General features: G+C 39.0%; 2 protein-coding genes across 2 annotated transcripts in view; one reads left to right on the top strand and one right to left on the bottom strand.

The window, feature by feature from the left end:
- The window catches only part of OPRM1 (opioid receptor mu 1), a 229683-nt gene that overhangs the window by 21734 nt on the left and 181712 nt on the right, over positions 1 to 26237 (bottom strand). The window lies entirely within an intron of this gene.
- LOC103251815 (connector enhancer of kinase suppressor of ras 3) overlaps positions 1 to 26237 on the top strand; it is a 352217-nt gene that overhangs the window by 289833 nt on the left and 36147 nt on the right. Inside the window, exons 16-20 of the mRNA XM_021708754.1 lie at positions 1152 to 1225; positions 3035 to 3106; positions 11774 to 11832; positions 13295 to 13392; positions 23460 to 23823. Coding sequence (XP_021564429.1) covers positions 1152 to 1225; positions 3035 to 3106; positions 11774 to 11832; positions 13295 to 13392; positions 23460 to 23823 — 667 coding nt within the window. The remainder of the gene's footprint in view (positions 1 to 1151; positions 1226 to 3034; positions 3107 to 11773; positions 11833 to 13294; positions 13393 to 23459; positions 23824 to 26237) is intronic.

The raw sequence follows: 26237 nt of genomic DNA, 5'->3' as shown, positions 1-26237 counted from the left end.
TTCCAAGTAGCTGGAACTACAGGCACGCGCTACCACGCCTGGCTAATTTTTGACTTACTGTAGAGATGAGGTCTCACCAAGTTGCCCAGGCAGGTCTCAAACCCACAGGCTCAGGCAATCCACTCACCTCAGCCTCCCAAAGTGCAGGATTACAGGCTGAGCCACCGAGCCTGGCTAAGATTGTAAATTTTCAAAATCAATTTTACCCATTTCCCAATAATCACTGACTCATTTATATTTAATCTTATAGATTCTATTTCTGTGCTCAGAGATCCCAGTGTAGATGAAAGGAGATGTAAGGGAGGGGTGGGGAAAAATAGGAAGGAGATATGAGTTCTATTGATGACAAACAATTTTCCCTGTGGCTCAGTTAAACTTTATTCATAAAATATAGATAAACAAATTCTTAGAGAGATGGGACAGTGATTACATTTCCTATACAATTTTGGGTGATTTAATGTGATATTTATGCTGTCCTCAAAAGTGTCATTTTTTTCTGGAGACTTCCTTGTAGAAAGAACTCCTAGGAATCAATTATGGGGCTGATTCTGTAAGATGTGGTTCTGTGATTTAATCCCCAAGCACTGCTTACAGACTTGGAATAGGGAGTCATGTTTGTTGAGTGCCTGTGAAGTGTTTATTTGTCTGAGCTCATTTAAGCCATAACAACTAGTAGGTGGTAGATCCATGGTAGGAACGTAGATTCGCTAACTCCAAACTCAGGGCTCTGTCCACCATATAGATCAAGACTGCTAATTAGGATTTATCTTATGTTTTGACTTACTAGAGTAGGGGAACGAGAGCTGTGTTGAGGGTGCCTATGGACTCAGCAGGTTGTAGGCTTCTGATGGGCCAGCTGTTTCCCAGGAAGACAGAAAGGGGTGAGGGCAGGTCCTATGCCTGCCACTTGACCATCCCTAAACTGTCATATTACTTTTCATGGAAAGATTCTGGGTGGCTTATCAGGAGAATTTAATTATTCTCATAAACTGCATCTGGGATACATCTGTAATTAATTTATACTGATTCAAGAAGTTATCTTTTGATTCTCCCTCATTTCATTTAAACCTTGTCTATTCCATATATGTGATCTCAAGCTAGCCCCTAGGATTGATGCATTTATTCCTACTTGTGGTATTTATTTATTTCAGGCAGAGAAAGCTGATGGATTTGTCAACCTACCTGATTTCACTGTGGAAAGAGCATCTGAATGCAAGAAAAAGCAGTAAGTTGTTTTCCATCCTCCATAGAACTCTGAGCCAGATAATATCTCTTTGCAATGTTCATTGAGTGAGATGGTGATTTAAAAGTGAGCGAAGGTAGCACTCAGATGTCTGAGAATTTTGAATATTATGGGTTGGAACACTAAATAGAAATAGAAGCATTTAATGTCTAATTTTCTGGAATTTCATTTTATTTTTTATTTAAGTTTCTCTTACGGAATCTTGAATAAATGGAATTTCACTTTGTAGAGCAGATAAATTTTAAAACCCCCATGAAACCTTGGCAGGGAATGTTGCTGATGACTATGTCTGTGATAGAATAAAAAACAACTCCCATCTAGGACTGGCAGGGAGGTCAGATGTCAAGACTTCATTCTTGTAAAGAGAAGAATGAATAGTTAAATAGGACCCAACAAAATTGCAGATATGATAGCTAGTTTCTCTTTCTTATTTCATGGAGTTGTCAGAGCACCCCTGGAATCGATTTCTCTGAGGTGTCTTCAACTTGAGGAATGCAATATGATATAATTTAAGTACAGAAGATTTGAGAACCAGCAGGGAGTCACCAGTGCATGGTCCTGGTTTTACTCGAAGGAAACAACTCAGAGAGTCTGTGCTTGGAACTTGTGGAAGCACTGGCTGTAAACCCAGGTCTTCAGACTCTGGGTCAAGTGCTCTTTCTATGATCCTGCTGTATTTTTCATTTTACCTTTATCTTATTATTTCTTCCAACTTGGACATCTTTTCCAGTGTTATTAGAAAAGGGTATTTCTTTATTGTCCTATTTTACTAGTTGCAGCAATTGGCTAGTTGTTTTCTTCTTAAACAATGAATAAACTGGTCATAGCTTTAGGTCATTGCCTCTCTGGTGTGGTTGCACAAGTCCAGTGTTGATTCTTGTGGTTTTTGACCGGTTATTTACAAAAACCCCGGCCTGTACTGCAGGACTTCCGGTCTAAATGGTAAAGTGGAAACACTTCATCATTTGCTATGAAAAACTTCAATGTTTTATGCTTTTCTTTTATACTAAAGTCTACCTTATTTTCTCCTTTACTAATAAAAGGTGCCTTGGATAATGTTTCTTTCTTTTTTTTTTTTGAGTTGGAGTTTCACTCTGTTGCCCAGGCTGGAGTGCAGTGGCACACTCATGGCCACCCCAGCGTCGACCTGCTGGGCTCCAGCCATCCTTCCACCTCAGCCTTCCATGTAGTTGGAACTACAGGCGTATGCTACCACACCCAGCTAATTTTTTTATTTATTGTAGAGACAAGGTCTCTCCAAGTTGCCTGGGCTGGTCTCGAAACTGCGGGCTTATGCAGTCCACTCGCCTCAGCCTCCCAAAGTGCTGGGGTTACAGGCTGAGCCACTGAGCTTGGTCGGATATTGTTTCTGTTGGGTTGTCACAGTGTGGATATTCCATACCTGATTATTTTTCTAGAAATGAAATTTTTCTGAATATTTGATTGAATTTGAATAAATACTTTGCTCCAAGGAGTTGATCAGAACATTTTGAAGTAACACCTCTATCACTTTAATTTATTGTATCTTTATAGCAAAGAAGTTAGCAAGTGAAAAGAAGTGAATATGCCTATGTATTTAAGTGAAAACTATTGACCAGCTGGGTAGGACTCAGTCCTGTTCTGGATGTCCTGACATAATAATTGACCCTCAGCTCCCTATTCAATATGTCTAAATTATTTTTTGTATTACAAAGAAAACAGATGAGTTTGCAATTCTTATATTTGACCGATTAACTTTCAGACCCACTGACAACTATAAACACAATTTCTTATGTTTTTTCTCCCTTCAAGTGCTTTTAAGATCAGCCATCCACAGATCAAGACCTTTTATTTCGCAGCTGAAAATGTGCAGGAAATGAATGTGTAAGTAGAGGAAATTGGTAAATCCAATCTTTTTTGGGAGGATACTTACTTTGACCAAGTATTGGAATTATAAGCATATGTTCATATTCATAATATCTTCAGCAGTTACAAAGTCTTCTTACTTTCCTCTCCAGTATTTTTAAGCATTTTCTAGAGCTACATGTATCAAAATGGCTATTTTAGAAAGAGGTGGTACAACTCTTCTGAAGAAATCACTAGGTCAAGAAAGGAGTGAACAGAAATCATTGAAAGAAAATGTCAAAATGAGAATCAGTATTAAAAGGAGAAAGACTTGAAAGTATGATGTAACTGATTTGCAGCTTTCAGAGTTCTACATAGTATTTATTGTGACAGCTGTGTGGTTATCATGATGGCTCATGTATTCATCACCTCTCCATGTATTGTCCTGAACATTTTTCAAAATGTCCTTGCTCAGAGTATATCTCACTTAAAATTTTAGATCCCTGGCTCTATTTCCAGTGTGCTCTATTTAGATAAATGGGCTACATGCAGAGAGAGTCCTACCTGCCTTACACCGTCCCCTACTGGTCTAGGTTGAGATGTGATCACAATGGCTGTGACTTGAATGTGGATGTATTTGAGGTGCTGTCTCGAGGCATCAGTGGACATTCTACTTAATTTAGCTATATTCTTAGAATTCGGCGTGTCTTATTACCCTCACACAACCAACTGAAAATACATTTATGGAAAACCTACTAGATACCACATTGCAGCAGTGCTGGCAATAGCAATGAAAAATAACCACACATATTTTCTTCATTCATAGAGATAATGTTTAATGTATTTTATGTGTACATAATGATTTCCTTACCTACCTGCCCTAAATAACTTCTTTTTACCCTCTTGCTCTGGAAACTTAAAAAGAAAAGCAGTTGCCTTTCAGCAAACACACACACACACACACACACACACACACACACACACACACACACACACACACACACCATACAGGATATCCGCTCAGCAGCACTGTCCAGCTAGAAGCTTTCTTATTTGTTCCCTACACTTACTTCAGATGAGGGTAGAATGAATGGCTTTGTACCACAGAAAGTTGGGAGGCCTTTTGTTAGAAATAACAAGGCAAGGAATTGACAATTGTCTTCCAAATAACTCTCTGATTTACTTGAACAAAGAGAATTTGTTTCTACCCTCTTTCTGATATTACCATTTTTCCCCTTGGCATTTGCAAGCATCTGAGAAAAATAAGAGCAGATACACAAAAGGTGAGGATTTTAAAGTCTTCACAGTCAAAGCCCTTTTACTTATCTCTTTTATTTGCATCAGTCACTAAATCCTGTTGATCAGCAAGCCCTTGCTGTGTAAGTGAAGTGTAGGAGAGATAAGGTCCTGTCTACCAGTACTTGGAACCCTGGGGCAGTGAGTTTTAGAGAGCAGAAGAGCCATCAGTTAATGCCAAATGGTCTCCTCCCCAGTACCTCCTGCCATCTGGCTTCTCTCTGAAAGAGCCTTATAGCTTCGACTTCCTTCCCCACATCCTTCCCACTCATCTTGTGGTTGATTCTTTCAAAGTAGTTCTGTCTCCAACAAGAGGTGCGTGAGACTGAGTTTACCAAAGAAACAATCGCTTCTTCTTTCTTTTTTTTTAACCCAGTGAATTTCTCCTCCTACACAGTAAAGTGCATTTTTAAATCAATAAAAGTGTGAGACCCTTCCATGGTTATCTGAATCTGTGATATTTCAGGCAGAGTCACTGTCTAAGTCACAGTCACTCTCTAAGTCACACATCAGAGTTATTTAGCTGCCAGCTTCTCTCTCCTCACCTCCTCAGTGTTTATTCACATTTCCAACCCATTTACCTTCCCTTTTTATTTTTGTATATACCTATCTAATGGCAAGCAGAGTTCCATGAGTATTATCTATAGATATGATATATATACTCTACCGTGTTGGTTGTTAAAGTCATTCACAGCTATCCAAGATCTTACTGCCTATCTTTGCTGTGAAGATCTGTTAATTTTACTTGAAAAATCTGTTAGCGATTATCTTTCCAGCTTACAAACAAGATGTAAATTGAAATTTAAACTTAGGGTGTCTTGATTTCATGTTTTTGAATCTTCCAGTGATCTTTATGCTTGAAAATTGCCCATCTAGCCACTCATAGGTTAATGGCCCATTTTGTCTGTGCCTAAAATATATAATAATCTCATATTTATAATATAATTATTGAGTTTTATCCTTCTAAATACGACTTCTTCCTTCTCCCACAAGATTATGCAGATGATACTTAGAGATTTATTTTGCAATGACATCAGACGAGTTTCCCTTCTTACTGATATGGCCTGTTTAAGTCAGGAAATAATGTATCTGGGTATTACTTGGTGAGATGCAGAGGTGTGGGGGAGGGAGGGGGTGGCATTTGGAGCGATGAGTCCTGTTTTAGAAGTTTCCCTCCTTGGGCAACTGCATTTCTGGATGGTGACGTTTCTCTCAGGGACGATGAAGGGAAAGTTAATTAAGTTTAATAGAAACGCCACATGTTCTGTAGTGAGTCTCGGTTTAAAAGTGCAGGGCTAAGTAATTAAGGATAACGAAAGAGTTGGTTTTGACGGTAGCTGCCTTTTGCAGACAGTGTTTGTGGGAAGAATGCTCTTGTTTTGTACATCGATTTCTTAACACTTGTTCTCCTCCAAGACACACATTCACGTCAAGTTAATATACAACAAACTCCCAGGAAGCATCTGCCATTTGCTTTTATGTAAATATAAGTGCATCCATCTATTTAGCTGCAGATAGTTTTCCTACCGCCATCGTGTTTTTAAAAAGTTCTTAGCAAAGAAGATACTCTAAGCCAGTAGGTCCTAGGGAAAAAACAGTCAAATAAGATTCTAAACTATCACCGGTTTTTCACAGCAGGTGAACTATGGTTGCAATGAAAAGGACAACAGTTTGGGGTGAGGACTGAGAGAAATCTTTTCTTTATTGCCAGTGCTCTTCCATTTTGCTATATTTTCGTGTTTTGGAAAGGAGCTTCTCTTGTTTCAGACACTCTCAATTCAAAATTATTTTTGTCTCTTTTAAAAAAAAGTTGTCTATTTTGCTTTCAGATGCTTTTTTTGGGGGGGAGGGTCAGCTTATACAATTATGAAATCAGGTGTAAGCTAAAAATTATTATGATATTTTAAAAAAGTGAACTATGTTTTGCTTGATCAGTTTTTAAAAATGACCTTCTAAATGTGTGTTTTAGTTAATACATAAAACAAATTTGTGTTTAAAAGTCAAATAATACAGAATTAGAAAGAGTGAAAGAATTCCTAGACTCCCCACTCTCACTTTTCAATTGAACTACTCTCTATGGTTTGCTGCTTTTAATATGAATATTTATTTATTAATTTATTATTATTTTTTGTTGGGGTCTCACTCTGACGCCTAGGTTGGAGTACAATGGTGATCACGGCTCATGGTATCCACTACTCCTGGGTTTGGGTCATCTATCCATCTCAGCCTCCAGCGTAGCTTGCACTAGAGGCACATACCACTGCGCCTGGCTAATGTTTTTATTTTTTGTAGAGACAAAGTCTCTCTACCTTGCCTATGCTGGCTCAAATTCCTGGGCTCAAGTGATCCTTTCACCTCAGTCTTCCAATGCTGGGATTACATGTGTGAGCCATTGCTCCCAGCCTATTTTTACTTAAATTTTTTTTTTTTTTGAATTGGAGTCTCACTCTGTCGCCCAAGCTGGAGGGCAGTGGCACGCTCACGGCCACCGCAGCCTCTACCTGCTGGGCTCAGGTGATCCTTCCAACTCTGCCTTCCAACTAGCTGGAACTACAGGCATGTGCCACCATGCCTGGGTAATTTTTTCTGGATTTATTGTAGAGATGAGGTCTCACCAAGTTGCCTGGGGAACACGTGGGCTCAGGCAATCCTCTCACCTCGGCCTCCCAAAGTGCTGGGATTATATGCCCGAGCCACCAAACCTGGCCTACTTAAAGTTTTTAATTTTAATTTTTAATCTTAGATTCAGGCAGTACAAGTGCATCTTTGTTACACTCAGATAATGCATACTGGGTTTGGGTTTCAGGCGTCCTCATTCCCCAAACAGTGGACATTGTATCCAGTAGGTAGCTTCTGAACCCTTGGCCCCTTCCTGACCTCCCACCTGTTAGTGTTGCCAGTGTCTTGTTTATGTCCATTGAGCTCTCAGATCTAAGTGAGAACATGCGGTGTTCAGTTTTCTGTTTCTGAATTAGTTCTCCTAAGGTAATGCTTTCCGGCTTTATCCATGTTACTGCAAAGGACACGATTTCATTCTTTTTTTTTATGGCTGTATGTAGTCTATGATGTATATATTCCACATTTTCTTTATCCAGTCAGTCGTTGATGAGCACTTAGGTTGGTTCCATGACTTTGCTGTTGTGAATAGTGCTGCAATGAACATATGAGTGCAAGTAACTTTTTTATATAATTATTTCATTTCCTTTGGGTAGATAGTGGGATTGCTGGGTTGAATGATAGTTCTCTTTTTAGTTCTTTGAGAAATCTCCACACTGTTTTCCACAGAGACTGAACTAGTTTTCATTCCCACCAACAGTATATGAAGTATGTGCGTGTTCCTTTAACTCTGCATCCACGCCAACATCTGTTGTTCTTTGACTTTTTAAGGACAGCCTTTCTCTGACTGGTGTAAGATGATTTATCTCTGTAGTTTTCATTTCCATTTCTCTGTTGATTAGTGATGCCGAGCCTTTTTTCTTGTTTGTTGGTTTCTTTATATCTTCTTTGGGAAGTGTCTATCTATTCATGTTCTTTGCCTGTTTTTGATGCTTGTTTTTTCTTCCCCCCATATTGAGTTGCAGATTCTAGATATCATTCTTTCATGTGAGGCATAATTTGCAGATATTTCCTCCCATTCCATAGATTTTCTGTTCACTCTGTTGATTATTTATTTTGCTGTGCAGAAGCTCTTTAGTTTAAGTTCCATTTTCTATTTTTGTTTTTGTTGCATTTGCTTTTAGGGTCTTTGTTATAAATTCTTTGCCTAGACCAATGTCCAGAAGAATTTTTCCTAGATTTTCTTCTAGTATTTTAAATATTTCTGCCTTACATTTAAGTGCTTAACCCACATGGAGTTAGTTTTTGTATTTGATAAGAGGTATGGGTTTGGTTTCATTCTTCTGTAGTATGGCTAGCCAATTTTCCCAGCACCATTGATTGAATAGGGTGTCCTTTCCCCACTGTATATTTTTGTCAGCTTTGTCAAAGATCAGTTGGCTGTGGGCATGTGGTTTTATTTCTGTGTTCTTTATTCTGTTCCTTTGATCTGTCTATTTTTTTGTACCAGTACCATGCTATTTTAGTTACTATAACCTTGCTGTATAACTTGAAGTCAAGCAGTGTGATGCCTCCACATTTGCTCTTTTGATTTAGGCTTGCTTTGGCTTTGGGAGCTCTTTTTGGTACACATAAACTTTAGGATTTTTTTTTTAAGATCAGTAGAAAATGGTTTTGGTATCTGGATAGGAATTACATTGAGGCTATAGATTGCTTTGGAACATATGGTCATTTTAATTATATCGATACCTCGGGTCCCTGGGCATAGTATATTCTTCCATTTATTTATATCCTCTACAATTTCTTTCATCAGTGCTTTGTAGTTCTACTTATAGAAATCTTTCTCTTCCTTGGTTAAATTTATTCCTAGGTACTTTTTTTTTTTTTTTGAGTTGGAGTCTCACTTTGTTGCCCAGACTGGAGTGCAGTGGCCCCTCCTGGCCACCGCAGCCTCGACCTGCTGGGCTCCGGGGATCCTTCCGTCTCAGCCTTCCAAGTAGCCAGGATTACAGGCATGCACTACCACGCCCAGCTGATTTTTTGATTTATTGTAGAGGTGAGGTCTCACCAAGTTGCCCAGGCGGGCCTGAACCCGTGGGCTCAGGCAATTCACTCACCTCAGCCTCCCAAGGCGCGGGATTACAGGCTGAGCCACCGAGCCTGGCTCCTAGGCACTATTTTTGTGTGGCTATTATAAATGGAATTGAGCTCTTGATTTGGTTCTTGGCTTGAGCATTATCGGTGTGAAGAAATGTTGCTGATTTTTATAAATTGATTTTATATTCTGAAACTTTACTGCAGTTGCTCATCAGGGCTGGGAGTCTCTTGGAGGAGTTTTTAGGTCTTTTAGGTTTATAATCATGTCATCAGCAAACAGATAGTTTGACTCCCTCCTTGCCAGTTTGGATGCCTTTTCTTCCTCTTTTCTGATTGCTCAGGCTAGGAGTTCCGATACTGTGTTGAATAGGACTGGTTAGGTTAACCACTTTTAGCAATAAGAGGTATATTCTTTCCTGACACATTTCTGTGCATACCAATTCATACACATAAACAAATATGTAGTTTTTGAAGTACATGAGATCAGGCTAAACATATTGTTCTACATGTGCTTTTTTCAATTAACAATATGTTAGGATTCTTCCAGGTTATTACAAGCCTCCTCACCTTCATCTTCTTTTTTTTTTTTTTTTCCAGTTGAAGTCTCACTCTGTCACCCAGACTGGAGTGCAGTGGCATGCTCTCCTGGCCACTGCAGCCTCACCCTGCTGGGCTCCGGCAATCCTGCCGCCTCAGCCTTCCAAGGAGCCGGAACTATAGGCGTGTCCCCATGCCCAGCTGATTTTTTATTTATTGTAGAGATGAGGTCTTGACAAGTTGCTGGGGCTGGTCTCAAACCAGCGGGCTCAGACAATCCACTTGCCTCGGGTTCCCAAAGTGCTGGGATTACAGGCTGAGCCACAGAGCCCAGCCACCTTCATCTTTTTATTAGCTTAATTACAATTTGTTATTTATAGAATTAATGTTGATAGAATAAGTAATTTATGTGTCCATTTTCCTTTTAATGAACAATGTGTTTTTTTTCTTTTTGGCCATTATTAGCCTTGTTGACAGTTTATGTTTTTCCCTGTTCATTTGTGGATCTAAAAATGTGTTTTTGTAGGATTGATAATTGGAATTGTTGGGCAGTCAGAATGGATATTTAAATTTTGAATAATATTACCAAATTGCCTGCCCCAAAATGGCTGTATCAGTTTTCATATTCAACCCAAAATGAGTGTGCTCATTTTTCCATTTCCTCCTAAATATTAGAAATCAATAATATTTTTAATCTTTTCCAAGCCAGTGGTGAAAATATTTTCCTGTGTTTGAGTATGCATTTTCCAAAGTACTGTTGAGGCTGAATTTTTTTGTTTTTCATACATTGTTCAGCCATTTGCATTTTTTCTGCTCTTTTATTTTGCCTATTATTCTGCAGAGGCTTGATAAACATTTTTGGGTTCTTGGGGTATAATCTGGTCTCTTTATTGGTCCAATTTTAAGTGGTCCCCAGAGAACTTGTGTTTATCATGGTACTGAAGGGGACTTAAAGGATGCTGGAGCTCATCTTCATTCTTTAGACGCTCTTGTTTTGCTTATTTTTAAAAATCAAATTTATTGTATATTTCTTGTTAAAAAAGAATGCATTCAGGAAGACCACGATAGGGGTGAATGTGTCCTTAATTAGCTGATAATTATAGACTTGGGAATGTGCAATATTTATGTCATCATGCAAATACAGCATGCTGAATTGTTCATGAGGTATTGTAGGACTGGAAGAAATCAAAAGTATAAGCAAATTATTAAATGCATAGAATCATTGTTGCTATTTTTATTATTTGTTATTGTTTATATTTTGCTATTTTATTATTTGCTATTGTTATTTGATCAGTACTGGTTGTCGTAGACCAATTTGAATGCTCTGGTTTCTCAAAAAATAAATAAATACACAAAATAGAATACTTTTTTAAAATTCAGAAAACTAGAATGATGTGGGAAATAAAAACATCTAGATTTTCAGTCTCAAAATAGTATTTTCCCAGTAAGTATAAGATTATATGATGTGAAATATACTAAATAGACACACTTTGTGTACTTTCTTTTAAAAAAATTGTCTTTTAAAATATGTTTCAATGAAACCCTTGAGAAGGAACTGCAGTGATCTGAAGTAATAAGCCAACTTTGAGTTGTCTAGTTTTATTTTTGTTATTGTTGTTTAATTGTAATTCATTGTTAATATGGTACACAGGAAAATGTTTACCTTACATAAAATTCTTCTAGGAATTAAAATTTTTCCTTATTTAAAAATATCTGTTAAGTCTTAGCCAGACTGTTTACTGGTTGAGATAAATATTTCTTCTTTAAAAATGGATGATCTTTATTTTTTTCCTAAAATAAACAGTCTTTAAGAATTATAGGTGATAACACTCAACAACTTTAATGGCCAAATTACTAAATCCAATGATAAAGGATTTAATGGTTGCTAAAATTTCAAATGCCCAATTACAGAAGATATATTTGTTAATGTATTTAGAATATCAAATTTAGCTGTCCACATTAATAAACTGGATAATGAGGCACCTCACTGCTTATCTGACAAAAGATACTCTGTATCAGGAAATAATTGTGAAACCAGAGGTCGTAGGTTTGGATGCTTCAAACTTATGCTGTTTCTAGAAATATTCAAGTTGACAAGAGAATTATTACTTCATTTCATAACAAAAACTTGCACAATGTCCTTTTTCAGGGTCGGGGGAAAATGAATGAATAGGTGGCCCATCTTTTGGGACAAACATTTAATTTCTATTTGAATTTTAGGTGGTTAAATAAGCTTGGATTAGCTGTAATCCATCATGAAGCCACTACAAAGGATGAAGGTATGTTCTGTTTTAAATTTCTGAATATTTAGCAAGATTATTAGGACAGGTTGAAATAGGATGAGAACACCATGTCAAATTCTATGTATAGACTAATCCTGAGGAAACATACTCTGGCATTTAAAGGATCTGAAAATATGTAGAGACAGACATATTCACACAGACTCACCACCATGAACTAGAGCTTCCCATGCTGGCTATGAATGCTTTTCACACCCCACCCACACTCCGGCAGCTGTACGCTTCATGACATCTCACACAGTCGCCAATGCAAATGTCTGATTGCTTTACTTGCTGAATTCTTACTCATAGACATGGTCTCATCATGATCTGGTCAGATAACTTTCATCCCACGATTTCCTCTCTGATATTTTAACATTTCCGCCAGGTGTGTGCTGAGACTAGTTACCCGAAGATTATACTAGGAACCTGAAGGTCAGGTTGGGACACAAGTCGTATTTTTAGCTCAGTCTGTAGCTTTCAGGGTTCAAAAGCTATAGGAGTCTAATTCTTCTTAATGATGAAATTAGTCCTTAGTGTCATGAAGAGGAAGGGTTGGGATGCTGGGGCGACTGAGTTGATTGTATTTCTTAAAAGCTCAGATCACAGGAGACTTGGGAATTGCAACTAGAAAATTATATCTTCTGATAACAAAAGCATAAAATCTTATATTTAAAAATGGAAAAGTAGCGACTGGGTTTGAAACAATAAAGGAATACAAGGTAATACTAGGAAATCAGTGTCCTACCCATCTTCTTGGGTAGGAGTGTGAGGGGGTGAAAAACTATACAAAAATCTTCTCTGCATACTGGATATGGTGTCCCATGCCTGTAATCCCAGAACTTTGGAAGGTCAAGGAGGGAAGGCCACTTGAGCCCAAGAGTCTGAGGTTGCACCGCTGCTCTCCAGCTTGGGGGGGCGGGGAGAGAGAGAGAGAGACCCTGTTTAAAAAAAAAGAATCATCTTCTCCTTGTCCTGGTATGTGAGGCCTTCCATGATGTGGCCTCAATGACCTTTCAGCTTCATTTTCTGTATCCCATAAGAGTCTCCACATTCTCTGCTCAACCTTCTCCCTAAGTCTGGAGCTTCCCAAACTCTGCACCACTGATGGTTTAGTGATCCTGCTAGATGGAGCTCATTGTGATTCCTACAATAAAAATTAATCATGCCCTGGTTTTATACTTTCTTAGTGTATGGCTCACAACTCTTTCGAGGAATTATTTTATTTTATTGCTGTATGGTTGATGCTCCTGTGTACTGATGCTCTTTAGGACAGAAGACCTTAGGTGGCCATTAGCTTCTCCCTCTTATATAATTATCTTGCATCAGGTAGTTCCCTAGATGTGGACTTTCTGAATTGGATTGAAATTGCAGTAGCCAGATGGAGCAAAACCTCTGCTCATGCATTATGGAATAAGTGATGACAACGTTAAAACATCAAGCATTTTCATTTCTGTTATAGAATGTTACAGTGAAAGTGAACAGGAAGATTCTGAAATGACTGTGGAGACACCACCCCCTCCTTCTTCCCAACCTCAGTCTCCTTCGATATGTGCCAACGTAAGTAGCCTGTTGTTTATTGATCGGATGTGTGGACATCCTTCCTTTCAAATGGGTAGACATCACCATGACCAATGCATTTTTAGAACAGGCCAAATTAAGGTGCCTGCTGATGAGCAAGATGATTTTCAATGTGCAGATTTTGAGCTTTCTCCATAGCAACTTATTGGTATGACAAACTTGGTCAATTTGTGTGTGACCCACAGATGCTCAGAGCATTCATGGGAATGTCAAGGGTTTCTGGGTGATAAGCCAATGTTTGCAAAGACTTGTTTTGTAGTTTTTATGTGTGCCCTACTTGTTCTTAGAAAGAATTTAAGTGCTGTGCCTCAGTGCATGTACTACAACAATGCAAAATGAACTTAAAGAGGATGAAAAAATAGCATCAAGAGAAAAGTAGAGCCAGAAAGATAGCTGGAAGCCAGGAGTGGGGTTAGTGCATTAAAACTGCATATGGCATGATTTGTATATTCACTAGAGAGGAGTCAAAATGCGATTCTAAGCTTTGGAAACATTGAATGTGAGTTCACATTATTAATGGATGTTAAGACCGTGAAGAGTTGCTTCATATTTGGATGCTTTTGGTGTTATAGTAAGGGCCCCTAGAATGGGTCAAACAAGGGTCATTGGGACATGGGGGAAGTAGATTTATGGTTTTTTCACCTACCATGTTCTGGACTTATGTATGTGCATTAAATATGTAATCATTTAATTCCCCCAAAGAACCTTGAAGAAGTAGTATTACTTAATTTGCATTTTATTCATTACTAATAAGGCCAAACAGCCTTTCTTGTTTATTAGCCATTTGAATTTTCTCTGTTCTGAAGTGTTTGCTAAGTCTTTTGTACATTTTCAGCTGTATCCTCTTCCTCTTCATCTTCCTTCTCTTCTTTTTTTGATTAGTAAGATTTCTTTCCCCTTTTTTTTTTTTTTTTGTGTTGGGAGTCTGTCACTCAGGCTGGAGTATAGGGGCATGATCATGGCTCACTGCAGCCTTGAACTCCTGGTCTCAAGCGATCCCTCTCACCTCAGTCTCCTGAGTAGCTGGCACTACAGGTGTGTGCCACCACTCCCAGCTTGATAAGATTTCTTAATTTATTATTCTATGTATTAGTTCTTTGTCAACTATGTGAGCAAATCTCACTTTTTATTTTTCTGAGTAGGAGTCTCACTCTGTTGCCCAGGCTGAAGTGCCGTGGCACACTCATGGCCTCCCCGACGTCAACCTGCTGGGCTCTGGTGATCCTTTCGCCTCAGCCTTCTAAATCGCTGGAACTACAGGTGCACACTACTGTGCCCGGCTAATTTTTTTCATTTATTGTAGAGATGACGTCTTGCCAAGTTGCCCAGGCTGGTTTCTAACCCGTGGGCTCAGGTAAACCTCTAGCCTCTGCCTCCCAAAATGCTGGGATTACAGTCTGAGCCACTGAGTCCAGCCCGAATCTCACTATTTAAACTTTTGTTTCAAGATTTCTCTTTGTACACAGAAATTCTTGATTTTTAACATGTCAGATTTATCCATCATTTTCATTGTGGTAAGCGCCTTTTTTTTTTCTGGTTTCAAAGATTGGTTCCTATTTCCAGGTCATGAGGAAGTAGATAGTACTCCCTTCATTTTATGGTTAAAGAGACTAAAGTTCGATGTTCAATGGCATGGCCAAGAGCCCAGTGAGAGCAGTGCCTCAGATGGAAGTCTCAGTCTGTCTAGCTTTATTTATTTATTTATTATTATTATTATTTTTTTTTGAGTTGGAGTCTCACTCTGTCGCCCAGACTGGAGTGCAGTGGCCGCTCCCGGCCACCGCAGCCTCGGCCTGCTGGGCTCCGGCGATCCTTCCACCTCCGCCTTCCAAGTAGCTGGAACTACAGGCGCGCGCTACCACACCCAGCTAATTTTTGATTTATTGTAGAGATGCGGTCTCACCAAGTTGCCCGGGCAGGCCTTGAACCCGCGCGCTCAGGCAATTCACTCACCTCAGCCTCCCAAGGCATGGGATTACAGGCTGAGCCACGGAGCCTGGCTCTGTCTAGCTTTATAAGACATGCTCTCTCCACTCAACCACAACGCTTGTCCTTCATATTCCTAAATGATGACAGGTTCTGACAGATTATGGCAATTCATTTATTTACCAGACCTCTTCTGCCGTAATTTCTATTCAATGTGATAAAGTTTTCATCTTTACTTCTGCACTGTCAGCGTATGGACTTACAATGTTAAATTGGTCATTTAAATAATGACCTCTGTGTTTTTCTCACACTGTCAGTGGATAATTGTGGTCACTTTTCTAATTTATTTGTCAGGCAGCCAAGATGAGAAATAAATATTTGTTGACTAAATATGTTTATTAAAATCTCTAGAATATACTTAGCCAAAATTAAGCAAGACATAAATAAAATTAGACTTTGTGGTAAAATTTAGACCAAACTTTGAACTTACAATATATTCTTTTAAAATATATTGATAGCTTTTCCTTAAAGTAATCATTCTCCTCTTTTTTATTTATTATTATTTTATTAAAATAGAGGCAAGATCTTGTTATATTGCCCAACCTGGTCTTGAACCCCTCGGTTCAAGCAATCCTCCCACCTCAGCCTCCCAAAGTGCAAGGATTACAGGTGTGAGCCATTGTGCCTGGCCCCTTTCTCCTCTTTGAAAATCGGTTTCTGAATTTAGGAAAAGTTTTCTATTTTCTTTATATCACTTAAACTTAATGATCTCTTCAGACCTGAAAATTTTTCCCAGATTTTGACAATTTTCTTATTGGACTACCCTTTATTGTTCCTAAAGAAGTTATCAGTTTTGTGCTCAGTAGGTCTTCCATAAGTGGTTTTTGCTGTTGATTAATGGAGAATTTCATATTTCTGTTGAGTTTCTCTGTCTCTGCCTGTTTCTTTCTCCTTGTGTCTTTGTCTCTCTCTGATTTTTACCTCCATCCCTTCCTCAAATTCCCTCTCCCTTCCAATGTGTCCATCAATATATCCCTTTTCTGATTTATTTCAGTTGTAAAATACTGAGATTTTCCATTTTACGATGGCAGACTGGTGACATGATTACTAAGGTATCTTCAGGCATTGCGAACTCCTTTTGGAGAAAATAAAAGCAACTAAATTGTCTTCTTAGATAAAAGATCATGGTTCACCTTCATTATACATTAACAGCCTAACTTGATGGAAGGGAAAGCTCAGGGAATGCTTGTTTTAATACAAAAAAATAAAAGAATGTTTGTGAGACCAGTAGTTAGGTCACTGAATTCAGAAGAGTTTTTAAATGTTCTGGATCATCAAACAAATGTTATTTCTTAAGAGTTCTACGTTGAGCAGTTTTTGGCAGCCCACTAATGCTAACATGTTAAAAAAGAAATATATTGGAAATAGTGAGATAAATGTTGAACAGTAGGGTTTTTTCCCTTAGCAACAGAATATGTTCCTCCTGCTCACATATTTCTCAGGCAGATTTTGTTTTTGTTTTCTCTTGTTTCTGAAAAACAGACATGCAAGGCACTTGGTTAAAATAACTTTAGGCTTTTTATTTAAACAGATGAAGTTTGAAAAAAAAATCATGATAACTTTTATCTGAAATATTCCTTAAAAAATTATTTTGGGTAATGAACTTTCATTTTGTGATGATAGATTCAACATCAACATTTTTGTTTATGATCCATGTTCTTCAGGAAGCTTCATGTGATCATGAAGTGATAGTGGAAAGGACATCTGTTTATTCTTTTTTTTTTTTTTGAGTTGGAGTCTCACTCTGTTGCCCAGGCTGGAGTGCAGTGGCACACTCACCACCACCGCAGCCTCGACCTGCTAGGCTCAGATGATCCTTCCGTCTCAGCCTTCCAAGTAGCTGGAACTACAGCTATGCACCACCATGTCCGGCTAATTTTTCTTTATTGTAAAGATAAGTTCTCGCCAAGTAGCCCAGGCTGGTCCCAAACACCTGGGTTCAGGTAATCCTCTCGACTCTGCTTCCCAAAGTGTTGGGATTACAGACATGAGCCACTGCACCCAGCCATTTATTCTTACAGAAGTTAGAAACTGGGAGCTTTCTAACAGGTGTAATAAAAAGCCTCCACATAGGTAACAGTCTTTAAGTTTCCCTTTGGAAGATATTTTGTGGAAGTCACTATCCGTGGTTCCCCAAAATTCACAGACAAGCAAAGAAGGAACCAATTTCCTTCCCATTTCAAACCTGAAAATTTTTTATAAGTTATAAAGTGACTTAAGAGCCACAAACATCACTAAAAATCTGCTCCAGGTATTTTTTCCTCTGAGTTTCATTTTTAAAAAAACTTTATGTGATAACCTGGTCTATGCTTCTAGGTGTATTCATTCCTTTAATAGGTATTTATCGAGAGTCACTGTTCTAAATATTTGGAACACGCCAGTGAATGAAGTGGTCAGTGATTCATGTTGTTTGTGGAGCCACACTTCAAGTTGAGGGAGACTGATAATAAACAATCCACATAATAAATAAAGTACCGGCTGTGCTAGTAAAGGTGGAGAAGAATGAGTCAGGGAGTGCTGGAAGTAAACCTTGGGTTGCAGCCATGAACAGGGTAACCAGGAGAAGCCCTACTGAGAGCTAAGATCTGGGCAAAAATCTTGAAAGACAGTATGAGAGTCAGCCAAGTGGGTATTTGAGGAAGGAGTTTTCCAAGCAAAGGAAACAGTGAGAGTCAAAGTTTCCTTGGTGTGGAATACTGCCAGGAGACCATCATGGCTGGAGCAGGGTGAACCAAGATGAGCGCGGAAGGAAATGAGGAAGGGTCGTGAAGAGGGTAGTGGCGGCCGTACTATGTAAGGCACATGGGGCCAGTTAAGGACTTTGACATTGGAGCCATTTAGGAAACCTTTGAAAGGTTTGAGTGAGCCAGGCTCGGTGGCTCAGCCTGTAATTCCCTGCCTTTGGGAGGCTGAGGTGAGTGGCTTGCCTGAGCCTGCAGGTTCGAGACCCACCTGGGCAGCGAGACCTCATCTCTACAATAAATCAAAAAATCAGCCAGGCGGGTAGCACATGCCTGTAATTCCGGCTACTTGGAAGGCTGAGGCAGAAGGATCGCTGGAGCCCAGCAGGCGAGGCTGCGGCGGCTGGGAGCGGCCACTGCACTCCAGTCTGGGTGACCAAGTGAGACTCCAACTCAAAAAAAAAAGAAAGGTTTGAGTGGAGGAGGGATGTTATCAATTTCTGTTTTAAATGGGCTATTCAGTCGTTAGGTGCAAAAGACCCTGGGGGTGGGGTAGGCATAGAATTAGAGAAAACTATAAGAGGACATGGGGTAATCTACCATGAGCGATGGTGATGAGTCTATCAGGGGACAGTAGTGAGAGAGTGGAGAAATGAAATGGTTGGATTTTGAATCTATTTGGAAGGTAGACCACCAATAATAGGTGGATCAAATATGAAAGAAACAGAGGAGATAGCTATTTATAATCCCAGATTCAAGCAGCTCATGTAGATTATTTTAACATCACATTTCTCATATTTTGATGCTTTTCAGATGTACAATTCCTTTCTATCCAAATGATGGAAAAAAAATATCAGCTAAAGCAAACAAAAGAAGTAATGAGTAAAAATAAACCCTGCAAACTGTGGCCCACTGGTCAGTCGTAGAGGAGGAAGTTGAAAATTAAACACAGAAAGGGGTAAAATTAATTTTAGAAATTAGAATTTAATTTTTTTTTTTAAGTTGCTGTAGTGGCTGAAAGTTCAATCCGAGAGACCACCAAGAGCCAATTCCGATGAAAGTTCAAGAGGGTCTTTATTTGCAAGCTCGAGCCTGGACCTCTGTCGACAACCGACACAGCAGAGTACATTCAGAGCCCTGATTTCCTTAAGCAGATGCCTTTTATACTTTTACACAAAGGGAGGAGGAGTTTGGGGGGCTTTCCAGTTTTGTTACCATTTAATTGGGTAGTTCCTCTGGTGGTCAGCTTAATCGTGGAGGATTGGCTAGCCTGACTCAGGCTGACCTTGGTCCACTAGCTAGGGAAGTTGCAGAGACATCTGGAAACTTAGGTGATTAACCCCTGGCACCTGACTGGATGTTGCTAAGGGGAAAGTGAGATAAGGGAAGGGGTTGAAGTTTGTAACTGGAGCTTTACAGTTTTTTCCCATAACTGAAACTTTAAACAGTTATAGGTTATGTTTTAAGACAGAAAATTAAAAATGGCTGTGCTATTGTCCACAAGCCGATTACATATTTACTGGGTTATAGCATGCTCTTAACCTAAGTCTATGGTATACTCTATTACTGTCCTCTCATTGCAATCTCACTCTGTCATGTAGGCTGGAGTGCAATGGTACAATCATGGCTCACCACAGCCTCCAACTCCTGGGCTCAGGTGATCCTTCCACTCAGCCTTCCAGGTAGTTGAAATTTTAAACATGCACCACCACACCATACTAATTTTTTGAATTTTTGTAGAGACAAGGTCTCGCTATGTTGCCCAGGTAGGTGTTGAACTTCCGGACTCAAGCGACTCTCCTCCCTTGGCCTCCCAAAGTACTGGGGTTATAGGCGTGAGCCACCGCACCCGATTCAAATTTAATCTTAATGACATGAATCTTGAACAGTTGTCTACCAAAGTCAAATGACTTCAATATCTGTATTACATAAGACAATAGAAACACTTGCAAGTGGATTGCCTGAAAACTTATCAGTGGCTATATATATAAGAAAATATGGAAATAAAAATTTACCTTTTCTCCTCAAGATGCAAAGAAAAAAAAAAAGAAAAATCCCCCACAATCCCTTGAGTTGAACATTTAACTGATTTTAGGACTTTGCTAAAATTCGTGTTTATATTTTTGCCTCTGACTTTAACAGCTCACTGCAGGGCAGTTGGTCACAAAGCATGGTGGCTGTTCCCCAACCTCTCTCCTACCTTCCACTCCCACTGCCCTAGCTGAGGCCCTCATTTGCCTTTGCCTGAGTGATTGAACTAGCAAGCTATTTTTTTCAGCCTGCCTTTAGTCTTCCTCTTCTTAAAAACCATCTCCAAGCCAGACATGGTAGCTCACTCCTATAATCCCAGCACTTTAGGAGGCTGAGGTGGGAGGGCTACTTGAGTGAGTGGTTCGAGACCAACCTAGGCAACTTGGTGAGACCTCGTCTCTACAATAAATAATTTTAAAAAAATTAGCCAAGCGTGGTGACACATACCTGTGGTTCCAGCTACTTGGAAGGGTGAGGCGGAAGGATCGCCTGAGTCTAGCAGGTCGAGGTTGTGGTGGCTGTGAGTGTGCTACTACACTCCAGCCTGGTCAGCAGAGTGAGACTCCTACTCAAAAAAAAAAAAATCTCCAAATTAGTCTTCCTTAAGTGCAGTTATGATCCTAGTGATTCACCTGCACAAAAGCTTCTAGTGACTCCTCATTGCTTTTCAAATAACTTCCCCACTTTTTGACTTGGTATTTAAAATATATATATTTATATATACATAAAAATAGAGATGGAGTCTAGCTATGCTGCCCAGGCTAATCTCGACTTTCTGGCCTCAAGCAATCCTCCCGCCTCATCCTCCCAAAATGTTGGGATTACGGCATAAGCCACTGTACCTGCCTTTGACATGGAGTTTGAGGCTCTTGGGCTTTCCTCAAAATGCTATTGCAGTTTTGTTGCTGGTTGTTGCTTTGTCATCAGCTCAAGAAATGGCCTGATAACTTCCCAAGGCTTTCTAACCTTTCCTGCTCTTGCACCATAGTTATAAAGTTTCTCTACTTGCAGAACCATTCTCCTCCTACTCCCACCCTAAGTCCACCTTGTAAATATCTGTCAAGACAGTAGCTTCAAATGTGGCTTCCTTCATGAGAGCTTCTCTAGTCCCCTTCGCCAGGGTAATACTTTCCTGTCCTGAACTCTCTATATTTTTGTAGTGCTTTGTTTTTTGAGGCTTTTTAAAAAAAGTTGTTAACATAATCTGTCTTGGACTATATACAGATTTTGTGAATCAGGTTTTTTTCTCTAATTATGAAATTCTTGAGATCAGAGTCAGTGCCCAATATCTTTTGTTTATCCACACCATTTATGACTGTGCCTAGAACATATTTGAAACTAAATAAGCATTTAATGGACAGATGGATGGGTGAGTGGGTGAGTATTGGGACTTCACAACCTCCACAAATTTCTTGCTCTACAAATATTTCTTCATGTGAATGAGAAAAATTCTTTTTGTCTAGTACCTTTCATGGCCTTGAGAAGAATGATTTTATTTGACTCTATAGAAATCCTGCATTAGTTTTTAACAAGCCAAGTTCCAGAGAAATAAACATAACTATCATAAGTAACATTGCAAGCTGTTTGTGTTTTGTTAAGAATATTATTTTTATGTTATAGCACTACTATAAACTAAGAAACTAATGACAACAAATAATAGACTAGAGAGCCAGCTATGTGAAGAAAAGCATCATGGAATTCAGGCTCTGGGCTGAGACGCTCCCTGAAATTCCCATAAAGTTGCCATGAGTGATTTATCCTCATCTCAGGATCTAAGGGTTACTAGTGCCAATTGCAATGCAAATAATCCCACAAAATGTCCTCAGAACCTCAAGAAGAACTATTTTGTTTAATTGGAGATTAATGATTTTATGCAATTTCATTCATTTCAGAACATTTAGTAGTTATTTTACTTTTACTATTGTTTTGTATTGTATTGTATTGTACTGTATTGTATTGTATTGTACTGTATTTGCAATGAGGTCTCACTATATAGTCCCCTCTCTAGAAAACTAGAATTTTATTTAGTGAATTGCAGATCTTGGATGTGTTGGTTATTAAAGGTATGATGAGTCAATGTAACCAGTTTCCAAGGTACTTGAAATAATAATATATTATTATTATTGAGAAGGTACATGTGATCAGTTTGTATCTTAACTAGGTACTTTAATGTCATATTGCTTAAAAGTGGATTTATTGATTATAGGACAATCCATGTCTAGCATGCAGCCAATTGGGCTCAATTGGGTAGATATTGGCTTTTCCTGTTAAAACTCAGAACTCGAACTTACAAAATTCTTGGGGCCATATTGATTTGTACCCACATTAACTATTCTTAGTTGCAATGACCCTGAGGGTTTTTGAGAGGATCCAAGTTGGTTCTTTGCTTCCTCTCTCTAACAGTCTTCTTACTACTTCCTTGGAGTTTTGCATAAGTAAAATTGACAGACATGTCCCCATAGGATGATGTGATAAAACTGAACCATAAAACACCTTCTGTGTCTTATCCTCATTAGAGATATAAGGTGAGCTGTAGAGTGTTGTAGTCTAGATTTTGGGATTTTATTGACTAGTAAAATTAAAAATGGAGGAAGAACACAGAGTTGCTGAATCTTTATTTTGCTATGTAGGGCATGAAAACAAACCAGAAAGACAAAAGTTCACAAGCACTGTTACCATTTTTTGAAAGAAGGAATATATTTAAACATCCAAATGTAACAAGGATAACAATCTCAGGATAAATGAAGTCCTTTCCGAGAACCTCCTTGTTGGTGATATTGCATTGGTGGTTTTTCTATGTGCTGCTGAGACGTTGCCAAGGCTTGTCATGTACTGAGGAGTATGTGAGCGATGTCCAAGGGCTTAAATACGTCTACTTTGCCCACATAACTGATCTCTACTCGGGTCACATTATGTCTGGCTCCAGCTTTCTCTGTCTTTCTCTTAATCACCTTTCTCAACAGCTTTTGCTCTATCAATGTGAATTCGATGATAGACTGCAAATTATTTTTTTGTTCAAGGTGTACTTCAGTATTCTAAAGGATTCTCCAAAGACGCCTCTTAAGTTTCTGGAGAACACTGAAAAATAGAGTAAATAGTGATACAAAGATTTTTCAGATCTTAGAACAGCAAATTCAACATTATACAAATCAGTTTTTGAGAATGGCATCTCAATGGCCATCAAACAGAAATAACTATCATACCTTTACCTTTTGACTCTTTTAGTATTGGTCATTTTCTGAAATAGCACGAGGACACCTTTACTGAAAATGAAAAGTAGTGAATGACAGTTTAATCATGGTTTCTTTTATCCTTTTTTTGGTTATTTGTGAAAAATAGGTTGCACAGCAGGCATCTTCATCCTCACCCCAACTGAGTGGAACATCGTGTTCTTTCTCTTCCCGGGAAAATACAATAAAGACACCCAGCAGATCTTCTTCCTCCTTACCTAAAGAAAGACAGTCCTGGCTCGAGATAGTTAACAGTTCGTCTGCTGCTGAAGATGTGGGACAATCTATAACATTTACTGTGCAGGTTCATTCCTCTGCACCCTCTGAGGCAAACAGTTGCAAAGCCCTGGAAAACAGCTTTGGCACATCCGAAAGTGGATTTTTGAACTCTTTATCTAGTGATGACACTTCTTCGTTGAGTAGCAACCACGATCATCTTACTGTCCCCGATAAACCTACTGGATCAAAGACAATGGACAGAGGTAAACTAAGAAATTGCTCCTTCTTCTTTAGAGAGTGAATATTTGTGTGTTTATGGAACTCTGATGTTAATTTGTAACAAAAATGGTTAAACTTCTAAATGGTGATTCAATAACTAGGCAGTCAAATGGGGCTAAGCCCAGGGGCTGCTCTGTAGAGGAATTTGCACGTGGACAGTTCCAGTTACCAGGTCACTGGCTACCTGCTCTGTCACTGACCAAATGCTTTAGAACTATGAGACGTGATCATAAAATAATGATACTTTCTCACCAATCTGAGAAAAAGCTGAAAGCTTGTCTCTATTTTTGGTCACCTGTCCCATGCTCTGGAGCTTGTGATGGTTAAATCAGGATTATGTAGTCTGGTACTCATCACATTACCTTGATAGTTCAAAATGAGCTCAGAGCAGCCACCTTCCCTGGGCCATGCACCAACAATGTCTGCTTTTTAGTCAGCTGGTTCCTGAAGCGACTTGTGTGGTTAATAGACAGGTAATTTGCATGCACTTCGGAGGGCAACAATACAACTTTTAAATACAAGGGAGATCACAGTTTAAGTCTTAAAGGAAAGAGTTAATGTATGTAGAAATTAGTATTGTAAATTTTTAAAACTCTGGGATAATTGGTCATTATCTTTTATTCAGGGCTAACTTCTTTTTATTACTATTCAATCATGATGTATCTTTTCTGATTGTCTGTGTCTTATTGACTCTTCTGTAAAACAGGCTTACCTGACATGACACTGAGCAATGAGAGACTAATGAATTTGACTTGTGTGTGTATATATGCACAGGGGTCAAAAAATGTATACACATTTTAAGAAAGGAAAAAACTGCATTAAAATTGTAATACTCAGTAGGTACTAATAACAAAAGATGAGTACGAGTCACTTTTGACTTCTGCAACTACACATTGCTACTGTAACTCAATTCAACTTTGAAAAGTAATACATGGATAACATTTCTTCAACTGGGTATACATTTTTTGACACCCCCAGAGAGTGTGTGTGTGTGTGTGTGTGTGTGTGTGTGTGTGTGTGTGTGTGTGATTTCTTTTTGAGACAAGGTCTTACTCTACGGCCCAGGCTTTAGTACAGTAGCACATCATGGCTCACCTCAGCCTCAACCTCTTGGACTCAGACAATCTTTCTGCCTCAGTCTCCCAAGTAGCTGGGGCTACAGGCATGAGCCATGAGCCACCATGCCAGGCTAATTTTTGAATTTTCTTTTTTTTTGAATTGAAGTCTGACTTTGTTGCCCAGGCTGGAGTGCAGTGGCACACTCACAGCCACCCCAGCGTTGACCTACTGTCAGGCAATCTTTCCGCCTGAGCCTTCCAAGTAGCTGGAACTATAGGCATGCGCTACCATGCCCAGTTAATTTCTTATTTATTGTAGAGATGAGGTCTCGCCAAGTTGCCTGGGCTGGTCCAAACCCATGGGCTTGGGCAATCCACTCACCTTGGTCTAACAAAGTGCTAGGATTTCAGGCTGAGTCACCAAGCCTTGCCAATTTTTGTATTTTTTTTAGAGATGCTGCCCAGGCTAGTCTCGAACTCCTAGGCTCAAGCAATTCTCCTGCCTTGGCCTCCCAAATTGTTGGGATTACAGGAATGAGCCACCATGCTTGACTTGGTTTGTATATTTTTAATGTACTATTGAGAGAATGTTGACTTACTGAATTCCCGTAATAATTAGCCAGAGTTGCCTAATGACATAGATGATTTCTCTTCCCTCTTCTAGCCTCATCAGGAAATGTTTCTTTAAGTTTTCAAATTTTCGATGTACTCTATTAATTTAATGTTTGGTATCAGAGTAATTTGGCCAAGGGTCACAGCTATAGAACAAGGTGTGTGTGTGTGTGTGTGTGTGTGTGTGTGTAGTATTTTAAAATATGTAAATTTGAATGCTCAGTCAGATAACTAATTCTTTCCAAGTCACCACTTACTTGAAGATGCTTTACAGGGTTGAGTTACCTGCCTGGCCTCTGATAGCATTTTTCCTTGATCTCCTCCCTCATCCTGCCTTGGACCAACTGTCTATTTTACTCAGAAAAACTTGAATGAGTGAAGAAGTCAGTGGCAAACCAACCTGCTTCTAGAGATGCTGCCATGTTGACAAAGTATTGGGCTTAATTGTTTCTTCTTAAATGTACAAAATTGAGGCTAATAGTGCAAGCCAAAAGGAGATAGTTTTAAGTTCAGCATAAGAAAATTGTTTTTGACATTGTGAGCTATTCAAAATAGAATGGGCTCCTTGGAAAGTAATTCATTTCTTCTCATTGAAGTTGTTACTTATTCTGAGACAAACATTTTTCATTGAATATTGATTGTGCGTTGCATATTGGTCACAATTTTTATTCTTTTTTTTTTTTTTTGAGTTGGAGTCTCACTCTGTTGCTCAGACTGGAGTGCAGTGG

This window comes from Carlito syrichta, unplaced genomic scaffold, assembly GCF_000164805.1.
Source record: "Carlito syrichta isolate Samal-C Ts95f unplaced genomic scaffold, Tarsius_syrichta-2.0.1 Scaffold146042, whole genome shotgun sequence".
Classification (NCBI taxonomy): Eukaryota; Metazoa; Chordata; class Mammalia; order Primates; family Tarsiidae; genus Carlito; species Carlito syrichta.
This window is presented reverse-complemented; position numbering and strand designations above follow the sequence as displayed.